The sequence below is a fragment of the Scleropages formosus genome, chromosome 9 (assembly GCF_900964775.1).
Source record: "Scleropages formosus chromosome 9, fSclFor1.1, whole genome shotgun sequence".
Classification (NCBI taxonomy): domain Eukaryota; kingdom Metazoa; phylum Chordata; class Actinopteri; order Osteoglossiformes; family Osteoglossidae; genus Scleropages; species Scleropages formosus.
In genome coordinates, this window is record NC_041814.1 from 1,920,000 (window position 1) to 1,947,034 (window position 27,035).

The window sequence follows — 27,035 nt, forward strand, 5'->3', positions numbered from 1 at the left end:
AAAGTTGTCCAAGGGTTTACATAAGTATGGAGTAGCTATGCAAAGGTGTAAATGTAATTTGTTACATACACACAGATCCAAATAAAAATGAAGTGGGGGGGGGGGGGGAAACTTTTACCTAAACAGCAGTCAAAAAAGTAAACTAATTGTACTATATTTCATTATATGTCATGTAATAATGCAGCAAGTAAAAGCCCTGAGGTTTTGATCATTTGATCACAGAATGACATTGATTCATACTGGAAATTACAGTACAATTACATTACTTCATTTAGCAGATGATTTTATCCAGAGCTTCTTACATTGTTAAGCTACTTACAATTATTTACCCATTTACACAGCTGGGTAATTTTTACCGGAGCAATTTAAGGTAAGTACATTGCTCAAGGGTACTACAACCAGAGGTGGGATTGAACCTGCGACCTTTGGGTCCTCTGTAACCACAGTGTAACTACTACACTACCAGATGTCCCTACCGCAGACAAAAGAAAGGAGACTGGAGAGCACAGAATGAACGCCGAACAGTACCGTAATGCACAGCAGAACAATTCTTAGGAAAGTGGAAAAGCAGACAGATAGGGTCAGTAAGAGACCACTGCGAGTCTGCAGTGACGCCGCCCTCACACAGACAGTGAAACCAGTATGGCACAACCCTTCTTGCCCAGCGCTGGCTGGGCCTGCACAGTCGGAGGTCGGGTGAGTTTACAAGGACGGAGCTCCAGAATAAGGCATGGACTCCTCTGTCAAAGCATATCAAGAGCCTGCTGTGAGAAGCGGTGCCCGTTTTCACCGAGAACAGACTGGGCTCCGAGGAGAAAGACTGAAAGCCTCTTCATTTCCCATTCAGCCTCCCGGCAGCAGTAAATCACTGAGTCAATTACCAGAGCAGTAAAAACTGGTTTGTTTCTGAGCTCTTCCTCTTTCCCTCAAACACTCGCGTGTTTCAGTCTACATTCCTGTTGCTGGAAAGCTTTTCCATAATTCAATTGCATGTGCATAAATGTAAAGCCAATTTTAAGGTGCTTAAGAGCAGACAAAGGCACATTCTTGCATGAACTAAATTAACCATTTTGGTGAAAAGACTGAGGTCATCAGGGATGAAAGCTGAAACTGTCAACAGCTATGGGACCACAAACCCTTAGCGCCTCTTACCCACACACTCTGGCTAATTTAGGTCTATAATTGAGAAATGACTAATTCAGTAAAATGTCCTGCCAGCCATCCACTGTTTGCTCAATCTTATATGCAGCGCATTTTAAACAAAATGCTCCCACTATCAGCGTGGGAAAAACACTCAGTTTATGAACACTACTGAGACCAGAAATCTGTTCATAATTTGTTCTGCCCATAACTCCAACATCACTTAACTTCTAAGTCACAGTCTGTGAAAACTTCACATGCCCCTCAATTTAAGTGTTAGGTTTTACAGAAGTCTCAGGTAAAGCCATAATAAATAAGAATTAATTCAGGTTTGTTGTTAAACTCAAGCTACATTAGAACTAGCTTAAATATAATGTGTTCCCCCCAAAAAAAATTTCCTATTCTATGTTATTTGTTGACAAACTCATCCCGTAAATGTGCACAAGCCATAGACACTGCAAAAGTGAGTTGAATTACTGTGGTCCTACAATACTATTGTTCGCATGAGTTTCGCTGACACCTATTGGCTGGCTATGTAACGATAGGTTAACTCAGCTACAGACAAATTTCAGAAAACAGGTAGGTGAATAAAATTAAATGTAAATAAATTAATAGATAAAATAGAAATTATTTGTACCCTTCAGTTTTCACAGCTGGACCATTTGTAACGGCATATGTCCCAATGTATGTCATCAGCGCCTTACAATGTAAACAGTCCCTTAAAGGTATCAAAGTATGATCCAAATCGAAAAACAAAGGGTGAAGAAGAAAGGGGAAAAAAAAAATTCTTATTTCCCCCCATCACGTCTTACATTCTGCAGGACTGTACAGGTCAAACAGTTGTACGCCTTAAACTGAAATAGTACCACAACCATAGCAGTGCTGTCAATTTTATACTTTAGTATTCGACTCAAGATCAAATCCCTGTACTGTATCACTGACATCGGGCATGAACTTTCCGATGACCTACCAAGAGGCAAATCACGTTGTCACTGTGAGGTGTAGAGCTGTGTAAGATATGGAACTGAAGCAGCAGCTCTCCTCCTTGCACACAACAGTGTCGGCTTGTGTTAATCCATATGTCCATATGTAACAGGATAACCTTCATTGCTGCACTGAGAATACTCAGTCAGCTTCATGTGTCAGTGAAGTCCAACAAAGAACCTAATGTGTCAAGATTAGATCTGTGGGTAAAGTAGACCAAAATTTGAATGTTATGCAGTTTCTTGCAACAAACTCTGATGAAAGTGCTTTTGAACGTGGTCCTAAAACTCATCCCAGATGCTGAACGCAAGAATAAATTTAAACTTTTTGCTCCATAGTGAAATATAAAGAAAACATAGTTCAAGGTCCTTTTATCATGAAAAGCTGCCTTACCCGATTGATTAAATGCAAAGCTCCTCAGCTAACAAACTGAGCTGGAACCAGAAGTCACTTTTGGTACCAAGTCACTATTAATAAAAGCTCAATAATACAGAGTCCCTTAATTTATTTGCTGTTTAGACTCTGCGAAACATCATAAATAGCAATAAGAAGTGAAAAAATACCATACAAAAGCTTTAATATCTTATAAACTTCGACATGAAAAGCATGAGAAAATATGCAATTTCCACAAATTCCTGTTCAAAACTGATAAACATGTGGGGTGATCGTCACCATGTCATTGATCTCCGACACTCAGGAACCAGTCAACCTGCAGATGCTGGAAGTGACTTGAAATTGGAATTAGAAATAAATAAATCAAACGGAAAATGTCTGCGTGGCACGAGAGAGTCCAGACCGCAACGTCCCTCCCACAGATTATCAATTGTGCCTGGGGAGGAAATGAGTACCATTGCTGTCCTGAAGCCTTGCTGTACTTAAATGGACAGAGAGGGTGCGAACGAAGTAAACTGCACACCTGAAATACCAAGGGCCGAGTTCTGTTGTTGTGAAGGTTGATTTGTATAGAAGCCAAACAACTTTTCCCCCCCATGGTTAAGTTTATGTTTCTGCACTGCCTGCTTTGTTTTATAATAAAGCTTTCCCAAAATCTACCCTCTGCCTCATCACACCTGCTCAATTCCTGAAGCGGACACATGCCAGAATGTCACAGCTCATATCTTTGACAATTGCTAATGTTCATGACACAATAAGTGCACTATTCTCTCTTTCAAAGCTCAATTTAATAAAAATTTCATTATGTAGATTTTTTTTTTTTTTTTTTTTTGCATTTTCCATTCAATTTTGTTAGATTAAACACACTTTTGGTTTAAGTGCGTACTATATGTCAGCGTCTAGAAAAATACTGCACATTCTTGAAATTAGCAAATTTTGGCACCGGGTTCCGAGCACCAAATATACCAGTAACTTTTAGGATCTGATACTTCCTAGAATATTTTAGTACTTTCCGGAATGTTCTGGTGTCTTTTAGAATCTTCCAATGACTGTAAAGTACCAAACTAACACTGACCCTCTAGAAGAAATAGTATTTTTGTAACCAGTAAACTTCAACTAATCATAATCAAAGCATAACTAAGAACTTTGAAAAATTTTGCTGTGCTGTGTAATCATTAAGGCTACTGGCAGGTACAGTACGAGCTCATTCCAACCTTGATAGGTTCACTCTCAAGACTGTGGTTATCTCAAAAACACCTACAGACAACCTTATTCTGATTTAGTCCAGGAATCATACCGCCTACTTGAGCCTTTAGGTAGCAATTAAAGACTCAGCCCTAAGTTGAATTACTGCTAAAGACCTCCTGACTCAAAGCATATGTAATTATCTGCTTCTCACCTCTTTCCTATGCTGCCATGGCTTCGCCGAGGATAAAATTAGCTACACGTTCACAGTTTTCTGCTATGCGTCTGTTCTAAATATATTCCGACGGGCACCTAATCTTATCGCTTTCCAAGTGCTCTTCACGCACGAGAGCAGTGCCACCGAGGAGAAGGGCCCTGGTTCCCAGGGTGCTTGAGGAGGGTCGGTGCCGCGCCATCTCAAGGGTCATTGCATTTGCCTTGTCTTTCTTCCTCTAATGATTGTTCAAGACCTGCCAGAAGACACTTTACAAACGACCCAATGTTGACTGTGATGAAAAAACATTACTGCCAGGTGGAGTACTTTACTACAAATTTACTTTCAGACCTGTACAACCACCCGTCTGTCTATTACCAATCACCTGTTTCTCGAATGCAGGGCTGTGCTGGTCCAGAGCCTATCCCTGAAGCATAGGGCTTGAAACAAGGGACACCCTGGATGGGAAACCAGTCCACTGCAGTGCGATCAGACATACTCATTCATTCACTCTCAAACACGCTAAGGGCAATTCGCCACCAGTTCACCCAAAACATGTCGTTGGACCAGTACAATCCATATACCTCTACTGTATACACTCACCAAGCACTTTATTAGGAACACTACACTAATACTGGGTAGGGCCTCCCTTTGCTCTCAAAACAGTCTCAATTCTTCATGGCATGGGTTCCACAAGATGTTGGAAACATTACTTTGATATTCTGCTCCATGTTGACAATTTCTGCAGATTTGTCAGCTCCTCATACTGCGACTCTTCCGTTGTACCACATCCCAAAGGTGGTCTAGAAGATTCAGATCCAGTGACTGGGAAGGCCACTGAAGAACACTGAACTCATTGTCATGTTCATTAAACAAGTTTGAGACACTTTTACTTTATGGCATGGTGCATTATCATGCTGGAAGAAGCCATTAGAAGATGGGTGAATTGTGGTCATAAAGAGATGCACATGGTAAGCAACAATACTCAGATAAGCTGTGGCACTGAAGCGATGATTTAGTGGTATTAACAGGCCCAAAGTGTGCCAAGAAAATATTCCCCACAGCACTACCAGCAGCCTGGACTGTTGACACAAGACAGGTTGGGTCCATGGATTCATGTCGTTGATGCCAACCATTGTGAACCTACCATCTGTCTCAGCAGAAATCGAAATTCATCAGACCAGGGAACGTTTTTCCTGTCTTGAACTGCCCAGTTTTGGTGAGCCTGTACCCAGTGTAGCCTCAGCTTTCTGTTCTTGGCTGACAGCAGTGGAACCCGATGTGGTCCTCTGCTGTTGTGGCCCATCCGCCTCAAGGATCGACGTGTTGTGAGTTCTGACGTGCTTTTCTGCTTACCGCAGTTTTAAAGAGTGATTATCTCAGTTACCGTAGCGTTTCGGGCGGCTCAAACCAGTCTGGCCATTCTCCTTTAACCTCTCTAACAAGGCATTTCTGTCCACAGAACAGCAGCTTACTGGATATTTTGTTTTACACACCATTCTGCGGAATATCTAGAGACTGTTGTGTGTGAAAATCCCAGGAGATCAGCAGTTACAGAAATACTCAAACCAGCCTGTCTGGCACCAACAACTATGCTACAGTCAAAATCACTGAGATCACATTTTTTCCTCATTCTGGTCTTTGATGTGAACATTAACTGAAGCTCCTGCTCTCTATCTGCATGATTTTATGCATTGTGCTGCTGCCACATGATTGGCTGATTACATAACTGCATGAATAAGTAGGTGTACAAGTGTTCCTAATAAAGTGCTTTGTGAGTGTATATTGTGTATAAGTCAGTACAGACAATATGCTAAATTCAATATTTTCACTTTGTAACAAATATTATTTCAATTTCTGTATAGTATGTCTATGCATATATGAGTATATAGTATGTATAGTATTCTTTTAACTTCTGTATAGTTGTGGCATTTAAAAGTTTTGAAACACCTTGCATATTTTGAGTATAAAGGCCAAGGGACTCCCCCATTTTTCTGTTCCCCATGTAAAATCTATCTGTATGTGACTACTCACTTATAAAAACATAAATAACCAAAAGAAGTGATTGAAAGAGACAAAAGTTGTGAACAGTTGGAAATGCACTTTTCTTGTTAAAACTAAAGCTCACAGCTGTGATTTTCTCAAGCCATTCCCTGGATCAGGAAAAAGGCGGCAGTAGAAGTCACACTGTCAAAGCCCCCCCGCCGACCACTGCATTAATGATCAGCAGGCTTTCCACAGGCCTTCGACATGTTTACCTGTCGGTTGCTGCGGAAGGTGTACATGTGGTACAGCACAGGGATCAACTTCTTTGCCTCGCCCGGGTTCAGAATGTTGCTGAACAACTTCAGCTCCTGCACCATGAGGTCCACCAAGTGAGTTCCCAAAAGGATCATGAGGCTCTGGGGCCACAGAGTGTCATCACTGGTGAGGGATGGCCCACAATTCATCATTTCTGCCTCCAGCTGCACCCAGTGCTCTCGAGGCAACACGTCACATTTCTGAACACAAAAGAGGTAATCAGAGAGCATCATAATTCATGTTCTGAAGCATTTCAGTTAATATTACTTACACTGAAACTCAAAATATCTCAAATCAACAGCTTCCATCAATCTCTTCTCAAACAATAAAAATAAGAGAGATGAGTTGACATGCTCTCCTAAAGCCAAAGACAAATTATAACCACTGGTGCTGTCAGATGTAATTACAGAAATGACAGAAATTAACAACCAAGGCACAAATTTTCTCATTGAGGCTCCATCTCTGCAGTTAGCAAAGACTATGTATAACCAGCTGGCCTGGGAGAGAATCCAACGCAGGGACAGACAGCCTGGATGGACACACAAAGCTCTACCTCGCTGTGCTTGGCCAGCAGCTCTGCGTATCTGTCATAGATGTTCTGGAGCTTTCCCACCATCTGGCTGCGGCTCTTCTGCTGGATGATGTACTTGTTGTAGACCTTGTGGCCCAGGGTGCTGGCGAACATTATCAAGGTTTCTCCGTTGGGCGGCACTTCAGACAGGCCCTGAGGAGGGAGCCAACGGAGGCACAATAAACACAAAGTTTTTGGAATGGAAAATGAGGGCTACGTCGGAGAGGAAACCCAGAGCTGGGAGGAAACGGGCCCTTACCTGCAGCATGATGTCCACGTACTCCTGGTCATCCAGCAGACACAGGTAAGGGTACAGGTTCATCTTCCCACTCTTTTTGCCACTGTGGGCCAGGATCACCTTGCTGTCCTTGAGAGCTTGTAGAAGGTCCTTCTGCCACCTTGAGCGCACTCCCTCCAGCAGCTCCCTCTGAAACAATCAGTTATTGAACTACCTAGGAGATGCTTTCATCAATCCTGTACACATTTCACATACATGTACAATGTTACCTGTTTAATAATGGAAAAAAAAACTATATGCAGTTACTCACGTAATATATTCTTGTTCATAAGGTGAAACATGACAAACAGACTGTACTCTAGAATCACGTGTTTGCATCCGAATCTCCCTCCCCACTGATGTGTTGCACTTTTTCTACTTTTCTCTGAGATGTACGTTGCTTTGGAGAAAAGTGTCTCCTAAACAAAGTCATGCCCATATAAAACCAGCATACATACTTTACACTTTAGGCATGTAAACATTTCACTGGGCAATTCGTGTTAAATACCTCACTTAAGGACACAACAAAAGGGTTTATTTTGGGACCAGGTTACAAGTACAGTTTCTAAACTGATACAGGATGTCGTGTCCAGTAAAACCAACTGCTCAGAGTTTTGTGCGATTATCTGGAAACACAAGAGAGATGCTGTTTCCATCCTACTTCAGCAATAGCATGAACCTCACATAAGGAGAAAGAGTGAGGTTAATATTAATCATTCCAATACTAATTAAACATCCTTTGTTGTGCTACAAGTCTGCTAGGTGACAATTCCATCAAATGCATGAATATTTTATGGCATGTATGATAAGGAGAAGAAAACTGGTGGAGAATGGAAACCCAAAGCTGTCAGCTCAAAAGTGGGTCAGAGACATTTGGGAAGGATGTTCTTTCCCCCTTTAGCCGGGAGGCCAAGCTGGCCTTTGGTGCTGAAAGTGATTCACAACGTGCACAGCAGGGTGCCATTATAATAAATTACTACACCCTTCCTCCGCTTGTAAATGTTGCACGGCCTCCTGGGACGTCCACTTGTTCAATTCTTACACAGTCTGGGCTAAGAGTTTAAACTGTAAATGCCAAAGCGCTGACCTATTATGCACTCATGTACAGTCACTGGGTGCAGGAACTAGTGAAAATGCGAACATAACTTATTCAGGGAATGTCACCTTGATCCCTAATATTATTAATGAGACAACAGAGAGAGCCCAAATTATTATTATTATTATTACTATTATTGTTGTTACTGTTATTATATAGCTGTTAATGAGATGGACCATAACCTCAAGTTTGCTGAGTTTGCTCAAGCCCCACTCAAACCTACTGCCATAGTACTCTTAAGCAAGGAACTTCACCTGATCTGCTCCAACTAAAGCACCAAGCTATATAAATGGATCAAATACTGCAAGTCAAACTGGACAAAAGTGTTTGTAGAGCACCAAACCCATAATTACCTTATTTATTTATTTTTTTTTAACTGGTATGTTTTGTCTGGGTAACGCTTGAGTCTAAAATTCCAGTTTCTCCGATATATAATACAGAGTAATTTACTGGAGCGTTTCTGAGTAAGTGCTTTACACAAGGACAGAAAGGCTGCAGTGGGGTTTAGAATCAGCATCCTTCAGCTCACTAATTTATGTCATTTAGTATGCACTCATTATATTAGTGTTTGTAAGCGTGTGTGTGGCTGTTGCCTGCCAGGGATGCATGCGTGACCCTAAACTCAGGTCTGTCTGTGTGCGGTTTCCATGTTCTTTCGGTATTTGTCTGCTTACGTCATGTTTATATTTACATTTATTCATTTAGCAGACACTTTTCTCCAAAGCGACGTACATCTCATAAAAAATACAATTTTTGCATTACATTAGGAAAAAGAGACAGATGCAGACGTGCAACTCTTAAATAGTTTGTTTCCTTCATCATATGCACTAACGTTCATCACACAAGTAGGTGCATAAAACTTTACCAGAATATCGCTAATTCCTAAACACCTTCCTAGTTTTTTTTTTTTTTTCCCCTTTTCTTTTTTGGAGATACATATAAACATTGTTACATTGCAGGAGTGGCTTTATAAAGGATTGATCTGAGGATTATCATGAACATTTACACCTTACATGATCTTAAGAGATCACGGGTGAAGTGAGCCTGGAAGAGATGAGTTTTAAGACCCTATTTAAATGTGGACAAAGATTCAGCAGTTCTAAGTGAGAGGGGGAGGGCGTTCCACCACAACAGAGCCAGAACCGAGAACCTCCGGCCTTCGCCTTTCATGAGTGGGACCACCAAACAGGCAGATGTGGAAGAGCGTAGCAGTCTGGTTGGCGTGTAGCAAATGATCAAGTCTTGTAGATAGCTGAGAGGAGTTCTATTGATGCATATGTAGGCAATAACCAGGGTCTTAAATTTGATCTGGGCAGCTATGGGAAGCCTTTGCAAAGAAACAAGTAGAGGAGATATATGCAAACGCTTTTGGTAAGTCAGACAACTCCAGCAGCAGCATTCTGTATCAGCTGTAGAGTTTTAATGGCAGTACCGGGAAAGCCACACAAGAGAGAGTTGCAGTCGTCCAGACAGGATGTCACCATGGCCTGGACAAGAAGTTGTTAGAGTCTGTTGTGAGGTAAGGGCGGATCCTGCGGATGTTATACAGGATGTATCTGCAGGTCCGGGTTGTGACTTCAATGTGCTGAGAGAAACACTTGAGTCAATCATCACTGCCAGACTCTTAGCCGAGGAGGTAGGCAAAATGAGTGAGTTGTCCAGTTTGATCGATAGGTCGTGACAGGAGGACAGAGCAGCTGGGAGGTGAAAAATCTCTATTTTGGAGAGATTGAGTTGGAGGTGGTGATCAGACATCCATGCAGAGATGTCCGACAGGCAGGCAGCAATGCGTGCAGAAATGTCTGACCCTCAAGGTGGAAAGGAGAAGAAGAGCTGGGTATCATCAGCGTAGCAGTGGTATTTGAATCCAAGGGAAGCAACGACAGGGCCGAGGGAGGAGGTGTAGATCGAGAAGAGCAGAGGACCCAGTACTGAGCGCTGCAGGACACCAGTTGATAGAGGCAGAGGAGAAGAACGGGAGTCCCACCACACCACTTGATAAGATCTGTCAGATAGGTAGGACTCAAATCATCTTAGTGCTGTTCCTTTGATCCCAAGCTGACTAAGGGAGGAGAGTAGAATTTGGTGACTGACAGTGTCGAGCGCGGCAGACAGGTGAAGGAGGATGAAGACCGAGGAGAGGGAGTCTACTCTGGCCAACTGGAGAGCATCAGACACTGCCAGAAGCGCCATCTCCGTGGAGTGACCAACTCCGAATCCAGACTGATATCCATCGAGGAGATGGTTCCGGGTAAAGAGTTCAGAAAGTTGATCACAGGCCGCTTCCTCTCGAGTTTTAGGCAGAACGGAGAGGAGGGAGACTGGCCTATAGTTCTGGACCGGGTTAGGATCCAGAGAGAGTTGCTTTACCAGAACCATGTTGGCAGTGTATTTGGTGTGAGTAGAAATGCTGCTCCCTGACTAGATGGAAGCACAGAGAGAGAACCTACCATCTTGGCCTGGTGGTCAGTGATGGACTTGGAGGCTTCCACGGAGTCAATGGTGATGGTGGTGGCCTGTTCCATCCTGAGCTGATGGCCAAACCTCTCCTGCAGCTCTGCAAGGCTGAAGTCCAGCTTTGGGAACCGAACCTCATCCCTCTGTAAGGAAAAAATGCCAGCTCAGGAAAGTGATCTTACTTTCATCATAATTGCTGCTTTTACATATCATCCTAAAATGCAGTATACTTACAGTTATATGGCACTTTTCTGCAAGGTGACTTACAATGTTAAGTTACCTACCATTATGTACCCATTTAAACAGCTGGGTACTTTTAATGGAGGAATTTAGGGTAAGTACCTTGCTTAAAGGCGCTACAGCTACAGTGAGATTTAAACCTGCATCCTTTGGGTCCACCACTACGCTACCGCTGCCCCACTAAGTTACTGTAACACACACACAATCTGAAACCGCTTGTCCCAGGTGGGGTCGTGGCGAACCAGAGCCTAACCCGGCAACACGGGGCGCGAGGCTGGAGAGGGAGGGGACACACCCAGGATGGGACGCCAGCCCGTCGCAAGGCACCCCAAGTGGGACTCGAACCCCAGACCCACCGGAAAGCAGGACCCGGACAAATCTGCTGTGCCACCGCCCCCCCATTACTATAACAGAAATATTAAATACTTCTGTGCACTTTACGCTCTGTATTATTACAAATGTAGATAATACATAATATTTATATAACATACATTTTAATTACTGCTTTTTCAAAAGCTGGAAAATTTCAAAAGTTACTGTATTTTCTGAACTCACCTAAAAATGACAAACCAACCAAGAACCAAACTTTAACCAACATGTCAAGGAATCGTTTTGTTTTTCCAATAAAAGTTATTGTGGTAATTACTTATCGAAAGAAAACAGTTGAAATTTCAAATTCTGCAAATTATGTTTATCACGTATGCCTTAGATCACTGTGAAACATCAAAGCTAACTGTTAATTAAAAATAAGAAATGAGAAAAAGACAATCTGAAGAGATTTAATAGTGGCATAACTCCTGTTTATTAAGGAAGCCGCTTGAACACTTTTAGAATATTCTTACAAATTTTGCATGGAAACAAAATATATAGAATTATTGTAGGTCCCACGCATAAAAGGTCCAAAAGCAAGAAGGTTCTCTGTTCTAGCTCTGATATGATGGAACTGCTGAATCTCTGTCCACATTTAAAAATGGTCTTAAAACTCACCTTTTCCAGACTCACTTCTCTAATGTGTAAAATGTTCACGCTCTATAACTTTGAGATCATAACTGTTGAACAACAGATAAACCTTTACACCACTACTCCTGTAATGTATTGTAAATTTATATATATATATATATATATATACACACACACACACACACACAAAAAATAAGTAATGTGATTAAGAATTGTCGATATTCGGATTGAGTTTTACGCAGCTACTAGTGTGATGTACATTGGTTCATATGACAGAAAGTAACCAACTAACTGAACTTTACAATGACGTGTCTGCATCTAAGGCCCTCTTTCTGTTAATGCAATGTACATATTTATTGTATTTTCTGTGAGATATGTGTCATTTTGGAGAAAAGCATCTGCTAAATGAATACATCTAAATGTACAGTAAGTGAAATGGATAAAGATTCTGCCTCGACTTAAGCCAGAAGGTGTGATCCAAAATACAGAAATAAAAGTTGTCAGGTGAAACGGTATAGGGGCTGCTCTGCAGAGACGATCATGAGATGGTAACAAACACGTTGGGAAATGAACTACTGAGACTTTAGCAGTGCACAGACTGCGCACATCACGAATGATTCAATTTCGATCAGAATTAATTTGACTAATTTTTTTTTTTTTTTTTTTTAACTTAATGTGGCTCTTTTTGAACACTTGTTTCAGAACAAGCTGTACTTGCACACCTAACCAATAGGTGTCAGAAAAGAGCACAAAGATGATGTGGAGCTACAAATTTTGTTCGCTTATGACAGAGCGGCATCCTGTGCCCTGAAGCACTGATTTGGACAAACAGTTGAGAAGAGTGAGTGAGTGAGCGAGCGAGTGAGCGCAACTCAGTTCACTTCCACAGTGCTTATGGCTCGTGTCTGGTGCCTAACCCTAACCCTACAAGATCGCAAATGTCACACATTTCTATGTTAACCAGAATTTAAGAGGATGCTGTGGAGATATGTATCTTAAAACTTAATAAAAATATTAGTCTTAAAAAGTCCTTTATTTATTATAGCTATGTGAAATATTCATTAAAAACCTAATCCATAAAATCTGCATTATTAAGCTTTTACTGACAGAGTAAAAATGCGTTTTGCGTTAGAAAGAACTATATTATGAAAAGATTTTGCTTGCAACTTGAGGAGCTAGGGAATTTGTTTCAATAAATAAAAATATTGCTCTGTAAGACACATAGTGCACCTACTATTATCATGAATCATTGTAACTCCTTTGACTTATGATGTTAACATTGATGCTAATTATTGTGGCAGGACATGTTGACCTTAACTAATGTTTCTTTTCATCTTACTAATTGCCATCGTTATTCTTCGACCAAAAATGTCTATGTGGGTAGTTTCAGCTCTTTACATTTTCAGAAATTATGGAATAACAAAAAGATTTATAAATCTATAAATGTATAACCCAAAGTCAAAAGCACATTTTCTCCAATTACAGCAGCTTGAACATAATATCTTGGAAAACTTTCAAAATAATGAGACCTCTCTTTCACAGCACATTTGGGGAGTGTTATAGATATGCATGCTCTCAAATTTTACTGCAACAAAACTGTACTGAGCACAATGAAACAATAAAGGGTCCAACAAAACCACAGCTTCTATTAATGCCATTTATTCTCGCTCCTGCTGGATCAGCCCTGCTGAACCACCTTCCTGTAGTTAAGTACAGCATGTGGTTTTCATGTGTATGGCTGGGGATGCAGCAAAGCCTCTGTTAAGATGAGAGATGCATCACGTGGGACAGGAACACCTTTACCAGGATTAATAACGATGGACACAGTGTTAACAGTATCATGGAGCCCAGTAGACGAGGAAGACAATTAAGGTTTGTGGCTTTCAGAAAGGTGGGATATACCATCAAAAAGTAGTTATACTGCTATAGCAAGACTATGGCTATATGCACTGTGGAACATTAAACGTTAAATAATATAACCTTCATACTATAGACTTCACTAAGGTCTGAAACCCACTTCTGCTGCAGTACCCTTGATCAAGGTACTTAGCCTCAGTTGATACAGTAAAAATACCCTGCTGTAAAAACTGGTAAATAATTGTGAAGATCATCATGTAAAACTGTAAACTATTGTGGACAAAGGTGTCAGATGGATAGACAGACAAACACACACATTGTCTGAAACCTCTTGTCCCAAGCGGAGTCCTGGCAAACCGGAGCCTAACCCGGCAAGGGCACAAGGCTGGAGGGGGAGGGGACACACCTAGGATGGGACTCCAGTCCATTGCAGAGCACCCCAAGCGGGACTCGAACCCCAGGCCCACTGGAGAGCAGGACCTGATCAAACATGCTGTGCCACCACGCTCCCTCTTGACAGGCAAACAATAAATAAAACAATTAAAAAAAAAAAAAACATTTAAATTAATAATAATAGTAATAATAATAATGGGGGGCGCGGTGGTGCAGTGGGTTTGGCTGGGTACTGCTCTGTGGTGGGTCTGGGGTTCGAGTCTTGCTTGGGGTGCCTTGCAACGGACTGGCATCTTGTCCTGGGTATGTCCTCCGCTTCGCAGCGACCCTGCTTGGGACGAAGCAGTCTCAGACAATGTATGTGTGATATTATCATCATCATCATCATCATCATTATTATTATTAATAGTAACAACAGCAACAGGATGGCAGGATCAGCTAAACTATCACATTTAAAAAAAAAAAAAAAAAAAAAAAAAACCTGCACACACAGTCCAGATGCTCTATTACAGCATGAATGGACTAATGTAACATTTGGGTCTTACAGACAGATTGGGTTGGTTTTCAATATGGGGCAGTATTAAGATGTTCATCCATGCAAAAAATATACATATATTCACTGACTTTATTTAATCTGTACTGCTTCACAGTATAATAACGAATTTGCAGTAGTTGTTCCTGACGATGGCCATTGCCTGAGAAATACTGTGATGTCAGAGATATATGGACAAGCTTGCGTGCGACGGTCCGCGAACATGTGCGTGCGTGTGAATGTGTGCCGGACGCCTCCCTGACAGGCTGTGGTAATGGGCTGGAAGCACTGCCCTGTGGAGCCCTGCTACCAGGATGAGTGGCACTAATGATCCTCAGGAGGCAGCTGTGGCCCTGCTCTGCGTGTGTGCGCGCGCGCAGGGTACTGCCAAGTTGCCCACAGCGTCGAGAAAGGAAGAGGGAGGAGCTTCAAGGCACAGAAAGAAAAATCACATGCAGACCTGTATCATGACCTTCCTGTCGCCAGGCACGCGACGCATCCACATCCATTACAGACAAACTCAGTAGGCGACCACTACATCTGCACACTTTTCAGTGCGTTTAACAGTCTTCTACTAGAATATTCTCTGAGTAAACGGTCTTCGGTTTTCAGCACAATACTTCAATTTGAGCATAAAACCTATAAATCTGAACCCATGGTTCTCCCCTATGAGATCACAGCACAATGAAAGAAAAGACCATTTACTTTGATATTTGCTGGTAAATATTAAAAAATACACACACACACACACACACACATTTTCAGAACCGCTTGTCCCATACGGGGTCACGGGGAACCGGAGCCTACCCGGTAACACAGGGCGTAAGGCCAGAGGGGGAGGGGACACACCCAGGACGGGACGCCAGTCCGTCGCAAGGCACCCCAAGCGGGACTCGAACCCCAGACCCACGGGAGAGCAGGACTGCGGTCCAACCCACTGCGCCACCGCACCCCTATTAAAAAATAAATTATGTAAATTTAACTGACTACATAACTTCCCATGTTACAATAACCGATTTGTATAGCAGGGTATTCTTACTGCATCAATTCAGGGTGAAGTACTTTGGCCAATTGTACAAGAGAGAGAGAGGATTTAAACCCAGGACCTTCCGACTGCAAGACAGTATATCCAAAGGCTTTGTCTCATGGTGGTGACGTCCATAGCTGCACTGCAATTTCTTTTTTTTAAACCACAGATCCAATCAATTATTCCTTCTCTTGAATTTAGATACGTTGGTCAATTCATTCACTTGTTCAAACTTATTTTCCTACTTATTTCACTTGCTAACATTTATCATCTCACTTATTTCCATTTGATTACTTTATGTGTGTATATATTGGTATATACTGCATATACACTCACCGGCCACTTTATTAGAAACACTTTGCTAGTACCGGGTTGGACCCCCTTTTGCCTTAATTCTTCATGGCATAGATTCAACAAGGTGCTGGAAACATTCCTCAGAGATTTTGGTCCATCTTGCCATGACAGCATCACGCAGTTGCTGCAGATTTGTCGGCTGCATATCCATGATGCGAATCTCCCGTTCTACCACATCCCAAAGGTGCTCTACTGGATTGAGATCTGGTGACTGTGGAGACCATCTGAGTATAGTGAACTCATTTTCATGTTCAAGAAACCACTATGAGATGATTTGAGCTTTGTGACATGGCGCGTTATCCTGCTGCAAGTAGCCATCAGAAGATGGGTACACTGTGGTCATAAAGGCATGGACATGGCCAGCAACAATACTCAGGTAGGCTGTGGCATTTAAATGATGCTCAGTTGGTACTAAGGGGCCTAAAGTGTGCCAAGAAAATATCCCCCACACCGTTACCACCACTAGTCTGAACCGTTGACACAAGGCAGGATGAATCCATGCTTTCATGTTGTTTACGCCAAATTCTGACCCTACCATCTGAATGTCGCAGCAGAAATCGAGAGTCATCAGACCAGGCAATGTTTTTCCAGTCTTCTAGTGTCCAATTTTGGTGAGCCCGTACGAATTGTAGCTTCAGTTTCCTGTTCTTAGGTGACAGGAGTGGCACCCGGTGTGGTCTTCTGCTGCCGTAGCCCATCTGCTTCAAGGCTCGACATGTTCAGAGATGCTCTTCCGTGTACCTCAGTTGTAACAAGTGGTTATTTGAGTTACTGTTGCCCTTCTATCAGCTCGAACCAGTCTGGTCATTCTCCTCTGACTTTTGGCATCAACAAGGCATTTTTGCCCACAGAACTGCCGCTCACTGGATATTTTCTCTTTTTCTGATCATTCTCTGTAAGCCCTAGAGATGGTTGTACATGAAAATCCCAGTAATCACCAGTTTCTGAAATACTCAGACCAGCACGTCGGGCACCAACAACCATGCCACGTTCAAAGTCACTTAAATCACCTTTCTTCCCTATTCTGATGCTCAGTTTCAACTTCAGCAGATCATCTTGACCATGTCTACATGCCTAAATGCATTGAGGTACTGCCATGTGATTGACTGATTAGATATTTGCAGTAACGAGCAGTTGAACAGGTGTACCTAATAAAGTGGCCGGGAAGAGAGCGAGCAAGCGAGAGAGAGAGTGTGTGTGTGTGTGTGTGTGTGTGTGTGTGTGTGTGTGGCCATTGCAGACAGAAGCTGCATCCACAGGACATGGCTACAATATTCTCACACACACACTAAAGCCGTTTGTCCCGTAGGGGGTCGTGGTGAACCAGAGCCTAACCTGGCAACACAGGAAGCAAGGCTGGGGGGGAGGGGACACACCCAGGATGGAATGCCAGTCCGTCACAAGGCACCCCAAGCGGGACTCAAACACCAGACCCACCAGAGAGCAGGACCCGGCCAAGCCAGCTGTGCCACCGCACCACCTCCTTACAATATTAATAATTAAATATAATTATTCTAACAAATTTTAAAATGCAAATGTATAGTTCTGAAATTTATTTCTGTGGTTTTCTAAATATTTAATCACAACATAAGACAATTAATATGCTATAAATGAACACGTGAATACATTGTGCTGTAATGGTACACACACATCCCGCATTGTTATTCTCTCATAGTGTTATAACAAAGGGCCTATTCTGTAACTCCTTAGAAATGCTGAGCGGCTAGGGGGATGACAAGTCACAGAAACACAGCGGTGCTCCTCGGGCTGGTAAAAATACCTGTGCCAAGGCCCATTAATGAATCATGAGAAACTGGCAAGGAGCACCTCCTGATAATAGCACGGTGCTGTCTAAAAATAACCCTAGTAGATGCTGAGCGAGGGCTGACAATCACCTTGTTCTCACACACAGGCCGATCCCGTGGCCCCAGAAGCGCCCTCTCCCGGGGCTCGCTGTGAGACTCGCCCCCCAGCCGATAAAGTTTCTGTGTTGGCCCTGGGCCTACTCCCCCCCACCCCTTTATTAGGTCTCCCTGGCCCTAGTGTTTACATGCTGCAATACTCTGCTTCCTTCGACTCCAACGCAACTTTTCTTGGGAACGGCTTCAAAGGTCGTCGCTGCACCGCTTCAGGAAACTCTACTCTGCTACCTGAGATCAGGGAGAAGCTGAGAGCAGAACAACGCCTGTTGGTTCCCCACATTTCATCTCAGGTGCTCTTCCCATCCAGTCCATTTCTTCTCATAATGGAGATTTCAGTGATGTGACTGTGAAACCATGACTAGAACAGCCCTCCCTGAAAACACCTTCGGACTGGATGGGTTCTGAGAAGTAGGGCTGCCAGCGAAATAAGCACAAGTGTATTCCCCAGGTGCAGACGCTCAGCCCAGGGACACAGAGCGTGAGCTGTTACCTGGCTGTAGAAGTCCTGCACCAGCGGTGAGGAGCAGATGCGGTGAGCCACATCCGTGCTGGGCTGGAAGCCTGGCTCCACCGTCTGGACGGCCTTGAGCACCATTTCCCGCTCGTCCTGCCGGAAGGCGCACTGCCTGAACAGGTCATCCAAGGAGAAGCCATCCTTCTTCAGCTGCTGCAGACACCTGTGTGGCAAAAGCGGGTTTTGACCAGCCCACTCAGCACTGAGGGGCTCCAAACTCTTTGAGCCTAGTAAGACCGCCTCAGGGCATTGCAATCAGTAGGTTAGATCAATGCAATGAATATGAATCAGAAGCAAATGAATGGTATACATTTTTGGAGAAAACAACACAGCAAACTTCTTTGAACAGAATTAGAATTTCAAATCATTTCAGGGAGGAGATTAAGTGAGAATGCAAAAGTATAAATGACAGCAGCATTACTTCGTGCCACTTAGCTTAATGTGGCACGTGCACACGAAGCCCTCGTTTTCACCATAATTATTAAAACACACTGTGATGATTTGCCTTCTGTAATTATTGGCCAGTTGACACAAGTTAACAGAATGTTCACTTGTTTCAATTTTACAAGTATTAACACTGATACACAGCTAACCCTCACAAAATGGGGTTCATTCATTCCATGAATGAAAACAGCTATCTGAATTTTGGTTGTGAGAGGACCTAATTATCATCATTTCTTAAATAATGCACGGGAAATAAGTCACCCAAAATTAAATACCCAAATTAATGGTATTTTTATGAACGGCAATGATACAAATATTGTACATTATTATTTCCAGCATCTGTTATCAATAACTTCTCTTCCAGTCTATACAGGAAGCATCGGGTGCAAGGCAGGGTGGAGACATTGTGGACCTTGGATGGAGACATTGTGAATATTTGGCTGACATATTTATCTGGAGATGGAGAGGGGGAGAGAAAAAAAAAAAAAAAAAAAAAAAAAACATTCACAAGAGTTATTAACCGGTCATACGATTTAAGTAATTAACTGAACGAGTTTATAATTTATTTCTAACAGTTAAGAGGCAGCAGATAACATAATGGTTACAGCCACTGCCTTGTACTCAACAGCCGGGTTCAAATCCCACTGCAGTACCATTGAACAAGGCACTTACACTGATACGGTAAAAATATAAACCTCTCGGGTTTCAGACAACAGTGTATTTCTATCCCAAGATGTCAGACAAACTATTGTACAGACTAACATGCCTGTTGTGGAGGAAAAATGACCACATAAAGACTAAATACATGTATATATTTAATATGACACTTTTCTTCAAAGCAACTTAGAATGATTTACCCATTTACACAGGTGGGTAATTTAGACAGGGGCAATTCAGGGTAAGTACCTTGCTCAAGGGTAACACAGCAGGAGGTGGGATTCAAAAGAGGCTTCTTGCAGTGGAAGAAGGCAGCTCCAAGCGCTATATTAGCACCTGCGTAATGTAAATGTAAGTTGCCCTTTCAGTGTAAGCGCACTGGGTCAGAGTGCAACCTCCTTTCATATAGATCTTGAAGCTATGTTCAAGCCCCTTTTAGGCCTCAGACGCAAGAAGTTAAACTGAATAGAAACCACACAGGTTCCGGTTCAAGCACTTCTCTTAACCGTGAGTGCAAAGAAGGCTGGCGCGCTCCCGGAAGAGCCCAGACAGGGATGACACCTGACCTCCCGCCATCGGTCTGTCGAGCACGACGCTTGGCTTTTATGTTTCTAAAAACAGCTGTGGACCTGGATTAGATGGCTGTGGAGTTCAATGAAGCATCCATTAGAGAGCTGAGCAAATATGCATATGCCATCGATAAAGAACCTCAACCTACAGTTTGTTTCCAGAATCCTCCGACTGTATAAGTAGACTTGTATACATTAACAGAGCACGTGTGTGCACTGCAGGTCTGGTGTGTGTGTGTGTGTGAGAAAGAGAGAAATGTGTGAATTGGTTGTAATGCAAAGACTGCCCTCTAGCGGAAGGAAGCCGGGCCGTGCTGAGCTGCACGTGGAGCCGAGGTGGACGGAAATTCATCTTGGACAATCAAGAACAATCCCCGGACTTCCATACCTTTGCTGCAGAACACATATAAAATAAGAGCTGCGTATTATCCCTCCACAGGGAATCCATCTTCCGTGACAGAACTGCTAATGAATATCCTGGGTTGTACCAATCACAAAAGAGAACTAGTCTTTCGCTCTGAATTGCTCAGTGATTTGCCTAAATGAAACCATCCTACAAATAAGTTGCACTGCAGCCCATTTGAATATCACAAAAAAGAAATTGCTCTGTGAAAAAGTACCAAATATCCAGTTTTCTGGAACAGAAGAAGGAAGAGATTAGGCAGTCCCATGTTTCTGGGGTGTGTGTGTGTGTGTGTGTGTGTGTGTGTGTGTGTGTGTGAGAGAGAGAGAGCTGGCGCATGCATGTGTGAAGAAAAAGGGAGTGGGGTCCCAGCCGATACGAAGTGTAGGTGACAAGTGTTGAGGGCAAAGGTGCTGGCAAGAAAGAGCAGCACAATGTGAAACGTTCGGGAAGGCACATCTGAGAGTGAATCCCGCAAAATAATCTGCCCCTTCGAAAGACACAAACCCATAACTGTGCCAACGACACACTCACCTGTATCAACGAATAAAGGTATAGAGAGGAGAGGGCGGCCAGCAGCGTCCCCTGTATTGCTTTACAGTAATCAATCAAGTTGACAGAGGCCCCCACCCCCCCGCCCACCACTTGGAGTCTGTGTGTGTTATCATATTGTAAACACACACAGGCGTGAGAGCTACATCTTGATTGCTCATGTCACCCAAGACACATCTTTGGAGTGTGGGAAGAAACCAAAACACCTGGTGGGATCACATGCAAACCATACACAGACTGAGCGAGGTTCAAAACCATATGCAAACCCACAGGGGAGGGGCTGTGAGGCACCAGCACTATCCGCTGAGCCCCCACATCACCGGTGTAAGCTATAATGACCTATAGGAGGAAAAGACCTACTGCTACGCTTCTGCAGAGCCCTAAAAGTGTGACTGAACACAGGCAGCAGTAAAACCAAAAAATGATCTGAGTCCATTACAGAAACCATAGAAATTGCACAACTTATAAATATCACTAACATTTTGAGAAGAAGATGCGGTGTTCTGATTTCAGCAAGTTGGCGCAATCGTCTGGTTGACCCCAGTGCAGCAATGCACGAGTGGGTCACTGGGACATTTTCTTGCCAGAGCTTTTAAGAAACGTACTTCCTCCGCAGAGACACACTAACAGCTGAGAGCAAGAGGAAAACGACAAAAATGGAATGCACAAATGGACAATAATGCACCGGCTGTCCTTTCGTGCACCTAAAAGGCCCCCCTTCCGATGGAAGGCACTGGCTGATTATTCTACAAGTTAGAAGTGCCTCTGGCAGATGACTCGTCAAAGAGACGGCGCACAAAAAAGTCCTTCTACTGTCAACAGGTCAAAGGTACACACTGCAGGACCAGTAAGTCGTGGGCAAGTCACAGGTATTTTGCACAAGGTATGACAACGCTGGCTAAACAAAAAAAAAAAAAAAAGAAAGAAAAAAAAAAAAAGTCAACTCCATCCTGTGCCAAGTGGTCACTGTTGGATGTGAAGCAGAGCTACTGCTTAAGAGGGACACACACACACACACACACACACACACACACACACACACACACGTCTACAACCACTTGTCCTGAGCAGGGTCGTGGTGAGCCAGAGCCTAACCCAGCAACACTGGGTGCAAGGCCAAAGGGGACGCCAGTCCGCCATAAGGCACCCCAAGCAGGACTTGAACCCCCAGATCCACCGCACCGTAGGCACCGGCCAAACCCACTGTACCACTGCACCTCCCCAGAGGGACAACAGAAAGTGCCAAATCTTCCTATAATTGCATAGTAACTCTCAGCTGTGTGTGTGTGTGCGTTGCGCACACGTTGGGGGGGAAAGCGATCAAACTCACATACGTCCCTTGAAAGGCACTCTGCAGTGTTTACCAGAGACGAAAGGTATAGAAAAAGCAACAAATGATCCACAGGTAGGTGGGGAGGGGGTCCCCTGTAGGACCGTGCCCTGAAAGCAGCACTTTGACCAACCTCCTGATGACCAAGTCACCTGTTCACTGCGACCAAAGCAGCCATCAAAAGGTTGTTTGCGTTCCTGCTCCATCTACCAACCCATTAAGAAAAGCGTATATGGCAGCAGCGGGGTTGGGCCTTTAGTAGCGGTCTACATGTTCTGGCATCACTACACTAGCCAGCGTGACGGTCACTCTGCAGTGGTATATCGCTCACAAAGCACTGTCATAAAAACACAACGGAACTGGCATGTTGTGGGCCTGGCCGAGGGAAATCGACGCAAGGACACAGGAGCCTGAGGTTACACTCCGCCTGTTGCTCAGGGAGCTGCCCTACGAAACAGTGGACAAAAGACACAAACAACCTGCGAGAGCTCATCAGCAATAATTGAGTTTTTTTTTTTTTTAAATATTTAATTTTCGGTGCTATAAAACAAAAGGATTGGTGAACATCTTGAAGCTGTACACCAAATTCATGAAAATGAAATGGTTAAAAAAAAAAGACTACAAATATTTAATCAAATTCATATTCCCCTTTTTCCACAATTCATCTTCTGCACCGAAGCCCAAAAAGTGTTCCAGTTTTGGCAATTTGTGAGCAGAACCATGCAGAAATCACTAGCAGGGAAAAGACGGGAAGCCGGGTTACTATATACTGCTGCTTTACATACGGTCCATTAAGCGCCGTCAATCCAGGGACAGTTGAAAATGTAAGGGCACTCAAACTTGCAGCAGCTTCATTCATACGACATTAATAGAATAATTTCAGCTTCTGCTGGAAAAAATTGAATATCACAGTTCCTCCCATCTGCACAGCTGCTCCCCCATCAAGGACTACAGGTAAAACTGTAGCATTAACACCTGTACTGTATTACAGTCAGATGGGAGTGCTTTACACATTTCACATTTATGCTACGATTCAGAGGCTCACAGCCTCACACACAAGACCTTTGAAGCTGTCGTTCTGAGTGAAAAATGTCAAGGATATCCATCATTTGCACATCTCACCTGAATTCTGACAAATATTAGACACCAGGATGGAAGCAGAGGTTTGCCGAGACTTTTTTTTCTTTTTTTTTTTTAAATTTTCAACAATTTTATGTTAAAATTTGAACACAGTCAAATCAAAAATCAAAATAATTAAAAGTACAAGCGCACTTTTTACGTAGTACAGCTTTATCTGGGCTATTTACTGAACCCAGTACATGAACAAACTGAGGGATGTTTGTATTACGCAGCTTTTATGAATCGCAACTGAGCGAGTTTGGACTTATCCAGTGACAAGCTGAGAGCAACTATTTATTCTTTTTTAATCTATACATCCAGTTTCAATAACTGCTCTGTCCTGAGCAAGGTCATAGTGGTCCAGAGCCTATCCTGGAAGGACTGGGCTACAGCACTGGGGGGGGGGGTACACCCTGAATGGCAACACAGGTACCCACACACCCATACTATGGGCGAAACTGAGTGTTACGGATCCACCTAAAACACATGTCTTTGGACTGCGAGAGGAAACCCACAGTTGGAGAACCCGCAAACTTCACACAGACTGAGCGGGGATGAAATCCATGGTCTTTCGCACCACCCAGGTGCCGTGAGACGACAACGTTACTCGCTGTGCCACTGTGATTCTTCAATATGTAGTTATATCGTTTGTCACAAGAATCATTTAATGCCACTTTGTGAGATTAAACTCTGTGTAACGTATGTTTAAAAAAGGCAGTTTGTGGTGTACGGGAAACAGCCTGCTGTCCAGCATCAGCCAGTGACCTGCACCCGTTCAGCTCAGCTCTTTCCCTGTTATTTCCAATGTATTACGACTAGGGGGAACTACGCACCCCCCCGCACTTGAACGTGCCACACTAGAACAGCGGAGACGACAATCCAAACAGTGAGTCACCACGCTGCAGTGAGCTTTAACTATCCTTCTCTACATCCATTATCTGAATCAGCAGGAGATAAATGCCATGTGTCTGCTGACAATTTACCCTGTCATTAAAAGGTAAAGGACCCAGGAGAAGAGGAAAAGAAAAAAAAAAAGGGCAGAAAGGTGCCTTCTACCTCCTCCGAGGGGGGGTTTATCATTTTTGCAAGGTGTACATACAGGCTTCGCTGATAGAATGAAGGGTCCTTTCATAAGGACGTGAACTTATGAGCAACTTTAACTTGTGCAGAAAACCTTGCGTGACGAGCATCTACTCATGCTTACAAGAGCGGAAATTTAAACTCAGAACACGTGTGCCTATTCACAAGCACCTCTCACAAATCTTGCCGCTCACAGGCAGGTTCACATTCACTGCAGTAACAGGATCCACTCCTATACCGGATAACAGCAAGTAATAATAATATGAATACAACTTTAATAAGCCCTAAAGCAAAAATGTTTTACATAATATGCTGCAAATGGAAAAGGCAAAGGAAAGCCAGCCTCATCAGTTTAAAACTCAATAACAATAATAAAAATAATTTTACACACAGGCTGGTTTAAAAAAAAAAAATCTCTGCATTTAGCTGATACTTTTCTCCAAAGCAATTTATAATGTTAAGCTATGAAGAATTTACCCATTTATACAGCTGGGTAATTTTACTGTAAACTGAAGTGTTGTACAGTATTTTCTATTTATTATAGCTTTGACTGATTATATTACTAAATGGACTGATTGCATCATAATTACAAATGGATCTGTAACCATATGTAACTTCTTTACATTTACTACATTCATTGCTTTTCTCCAAAATGACTTCCAATGAACTCTATGTAGTGTTATGAGCCCACACACCTTATTCACCATGGTGACTTGCACTGCTAGATACACTACTTCCAATGGGTCACTCATCCATATATCAGTGGAACACACTCTCTCCGTTACTCACACGCTATGGGTGAACCTGAACAGCATGTTTTTGAACTGTGGGAGGAAACCGGAGCACCTGGAGGAAACTCACACAGACACGGGGAGAACACGCAAACTCCACACAGACTGAGCAGGGTCAAACCCACGTCCTCTCCCACCACCCAGATGCTGCGAGACAGCAGTGCTACTCGCTTGTGTCACCGCGCTGCCCATTTTTATTGTGATTTAGTGATAAAAGTGACTTTGGAATAATGAACAAATCAAGTACAGACTTAGAGTCTTAATTACGATCCCTAATGTGGTTATACATTGTCTTGTTATGCATTCGCATTGGACGTTCATGTGACTGGAAATACTTATTAAGTAAATAAATTTTTAAAAAAATTAACTGACGAATAGATCAATTTCAACAAGGACGTTTAAGTAAACGCCGAGAGGGATGTGCCATTCATGGTAAGCATAACACAGTGATTTCATGAACTTACCACCTTGAAAGACCTTGAGAAACTGTACTTGCAACTGCTTAACATGCGGAAGGATGCTGCTGAGTTTACGCTCGTAAGGGTTTTTTTTTTTGTGAAGAGCGAGCGCTTTGGGAAAACTTTGGTCTACTGCTCTAACCAGGGTGTGGAAAAGATGGGATGCTGGTAAGGCTAGGCTCACCTGGCGATGACGCGTGGTGAGCAGCTTTGGTTGCGACCCATGCATTCCAGCGCAGCTTGGTAGGTCCTGAGGTTGGACTTCAGACCAGCTTCCTCCACCATGACAAAGAGACGGCCAATCTGGCTCAGGGAGCCCTGTGAGGAAAAAGAAGGCGAGGGCTTGTCACATCCTGTGTATATTCCCATGTTCAATAAATATTTACCCAGTCAGGGTAGGGGTGATGCAAAGCCAAGCCCATAAAGTGAAGGCATCCCAGAGATGACACCATTAACACTCACACAGCTACTAAGGCTATTCAAGAGTTCAATAACCAAAGGAAACCCATACACAGTGGGAGAATTGCCAAATTCCATACAGACTAAGCTGAAGCTGTGAACCTATGAGGTACAAGACTTGACTGCTAAATTGATGTGCTGGCCTTTTATTATTATTATTCATCCATATAATAGCAATAACTGCTTGCCCTGAGCAGAGTTATAGTAAACAGGAGCCCGTCCTCAAAACAATGGATGTAAGGGGGGGGGGGGCACTTGAAAGGAATGCCAGTCGATCAGAATAGTAAAACACAGACTCTCTCTCTCACACACAAACACAATAGACAATTCAGAGTCACCAATTAACTTGAAAGCATGTCTCTGGATTGTGGGAAGAAATAAGAGTATCTGGAGAAGACCCATATGAACACAGGGAGAACATGCAGACTCCACAGAGACTGAGTGGGGACTGAACCCATGTCCTCTTGCACCACCCAGGTGCCGTGAGACAGTAGCGCTATTTGCTGTGCCACCGTGCCCCCGCTTTACTTATTATTATCATCATCAAGTCAGTTAGCTCATGCTTTTCTCCAGAGCAACTGACTTCCACCGATACTTACACATTACTTACAAACGATACAATACGGTGCAACTTTATGGTCCGATTTCTCTGAAGTTTGTTCTTCCATCATGTATCTTTTTACACATCAATGGTCAACACACAAGGATATGGGGGGCTTCTCTAACAAACACACAATATGGTACCATAAAGTCACA

The 27,035-nt window shown here is 43.1% G+C and overlaps 1 protein-coding gene across 2 annotated transcripts in view; it reads right to left on the reverse strand.

Moving 5' to 3' along the window:
- Positions 1 to 27,035, reverse strand: part of polrmt (polymerase (RNA) mitochondrial (DNA directed)) — a 61,028-nt gene that overhangs the window by 30,348 nt on the left and 3,645 nt on the right. For both annotated transcript variants that reach the window (XM_029255049.1, XM_029255050.1), the window contains exons 4-9: positions 26,005 to 26,138; positions 18,394 to 18,580; positions 10,612 to 10,761; positions 7,048 to 7,215; positions 6,771 to 6,941; positions 6,175 to 6,417 (exon numbers count right to left, since the gene is read on the reverse strand). In XM_029255049.1, coding sequence (XP_029110882.1) covers positions 6,175 to 6,417; positions 6,771 to 6,941; positions 7,048 to 7,215; positions 10,612 to 10,761; positions 18,394 to 18,580; positions 26,005 to 26,138 — 1,053 coding nt within the window. The remainder of the gene's footprint in view (positions 1 to 6,174; positions 6,418 to 6,770; positions 6,942 to 7,047; positions 7,216 to 10,611; positions 10,762 to 18,393; positions 18,581 to 26,004; positions 26,139 to 27,035) is intronic.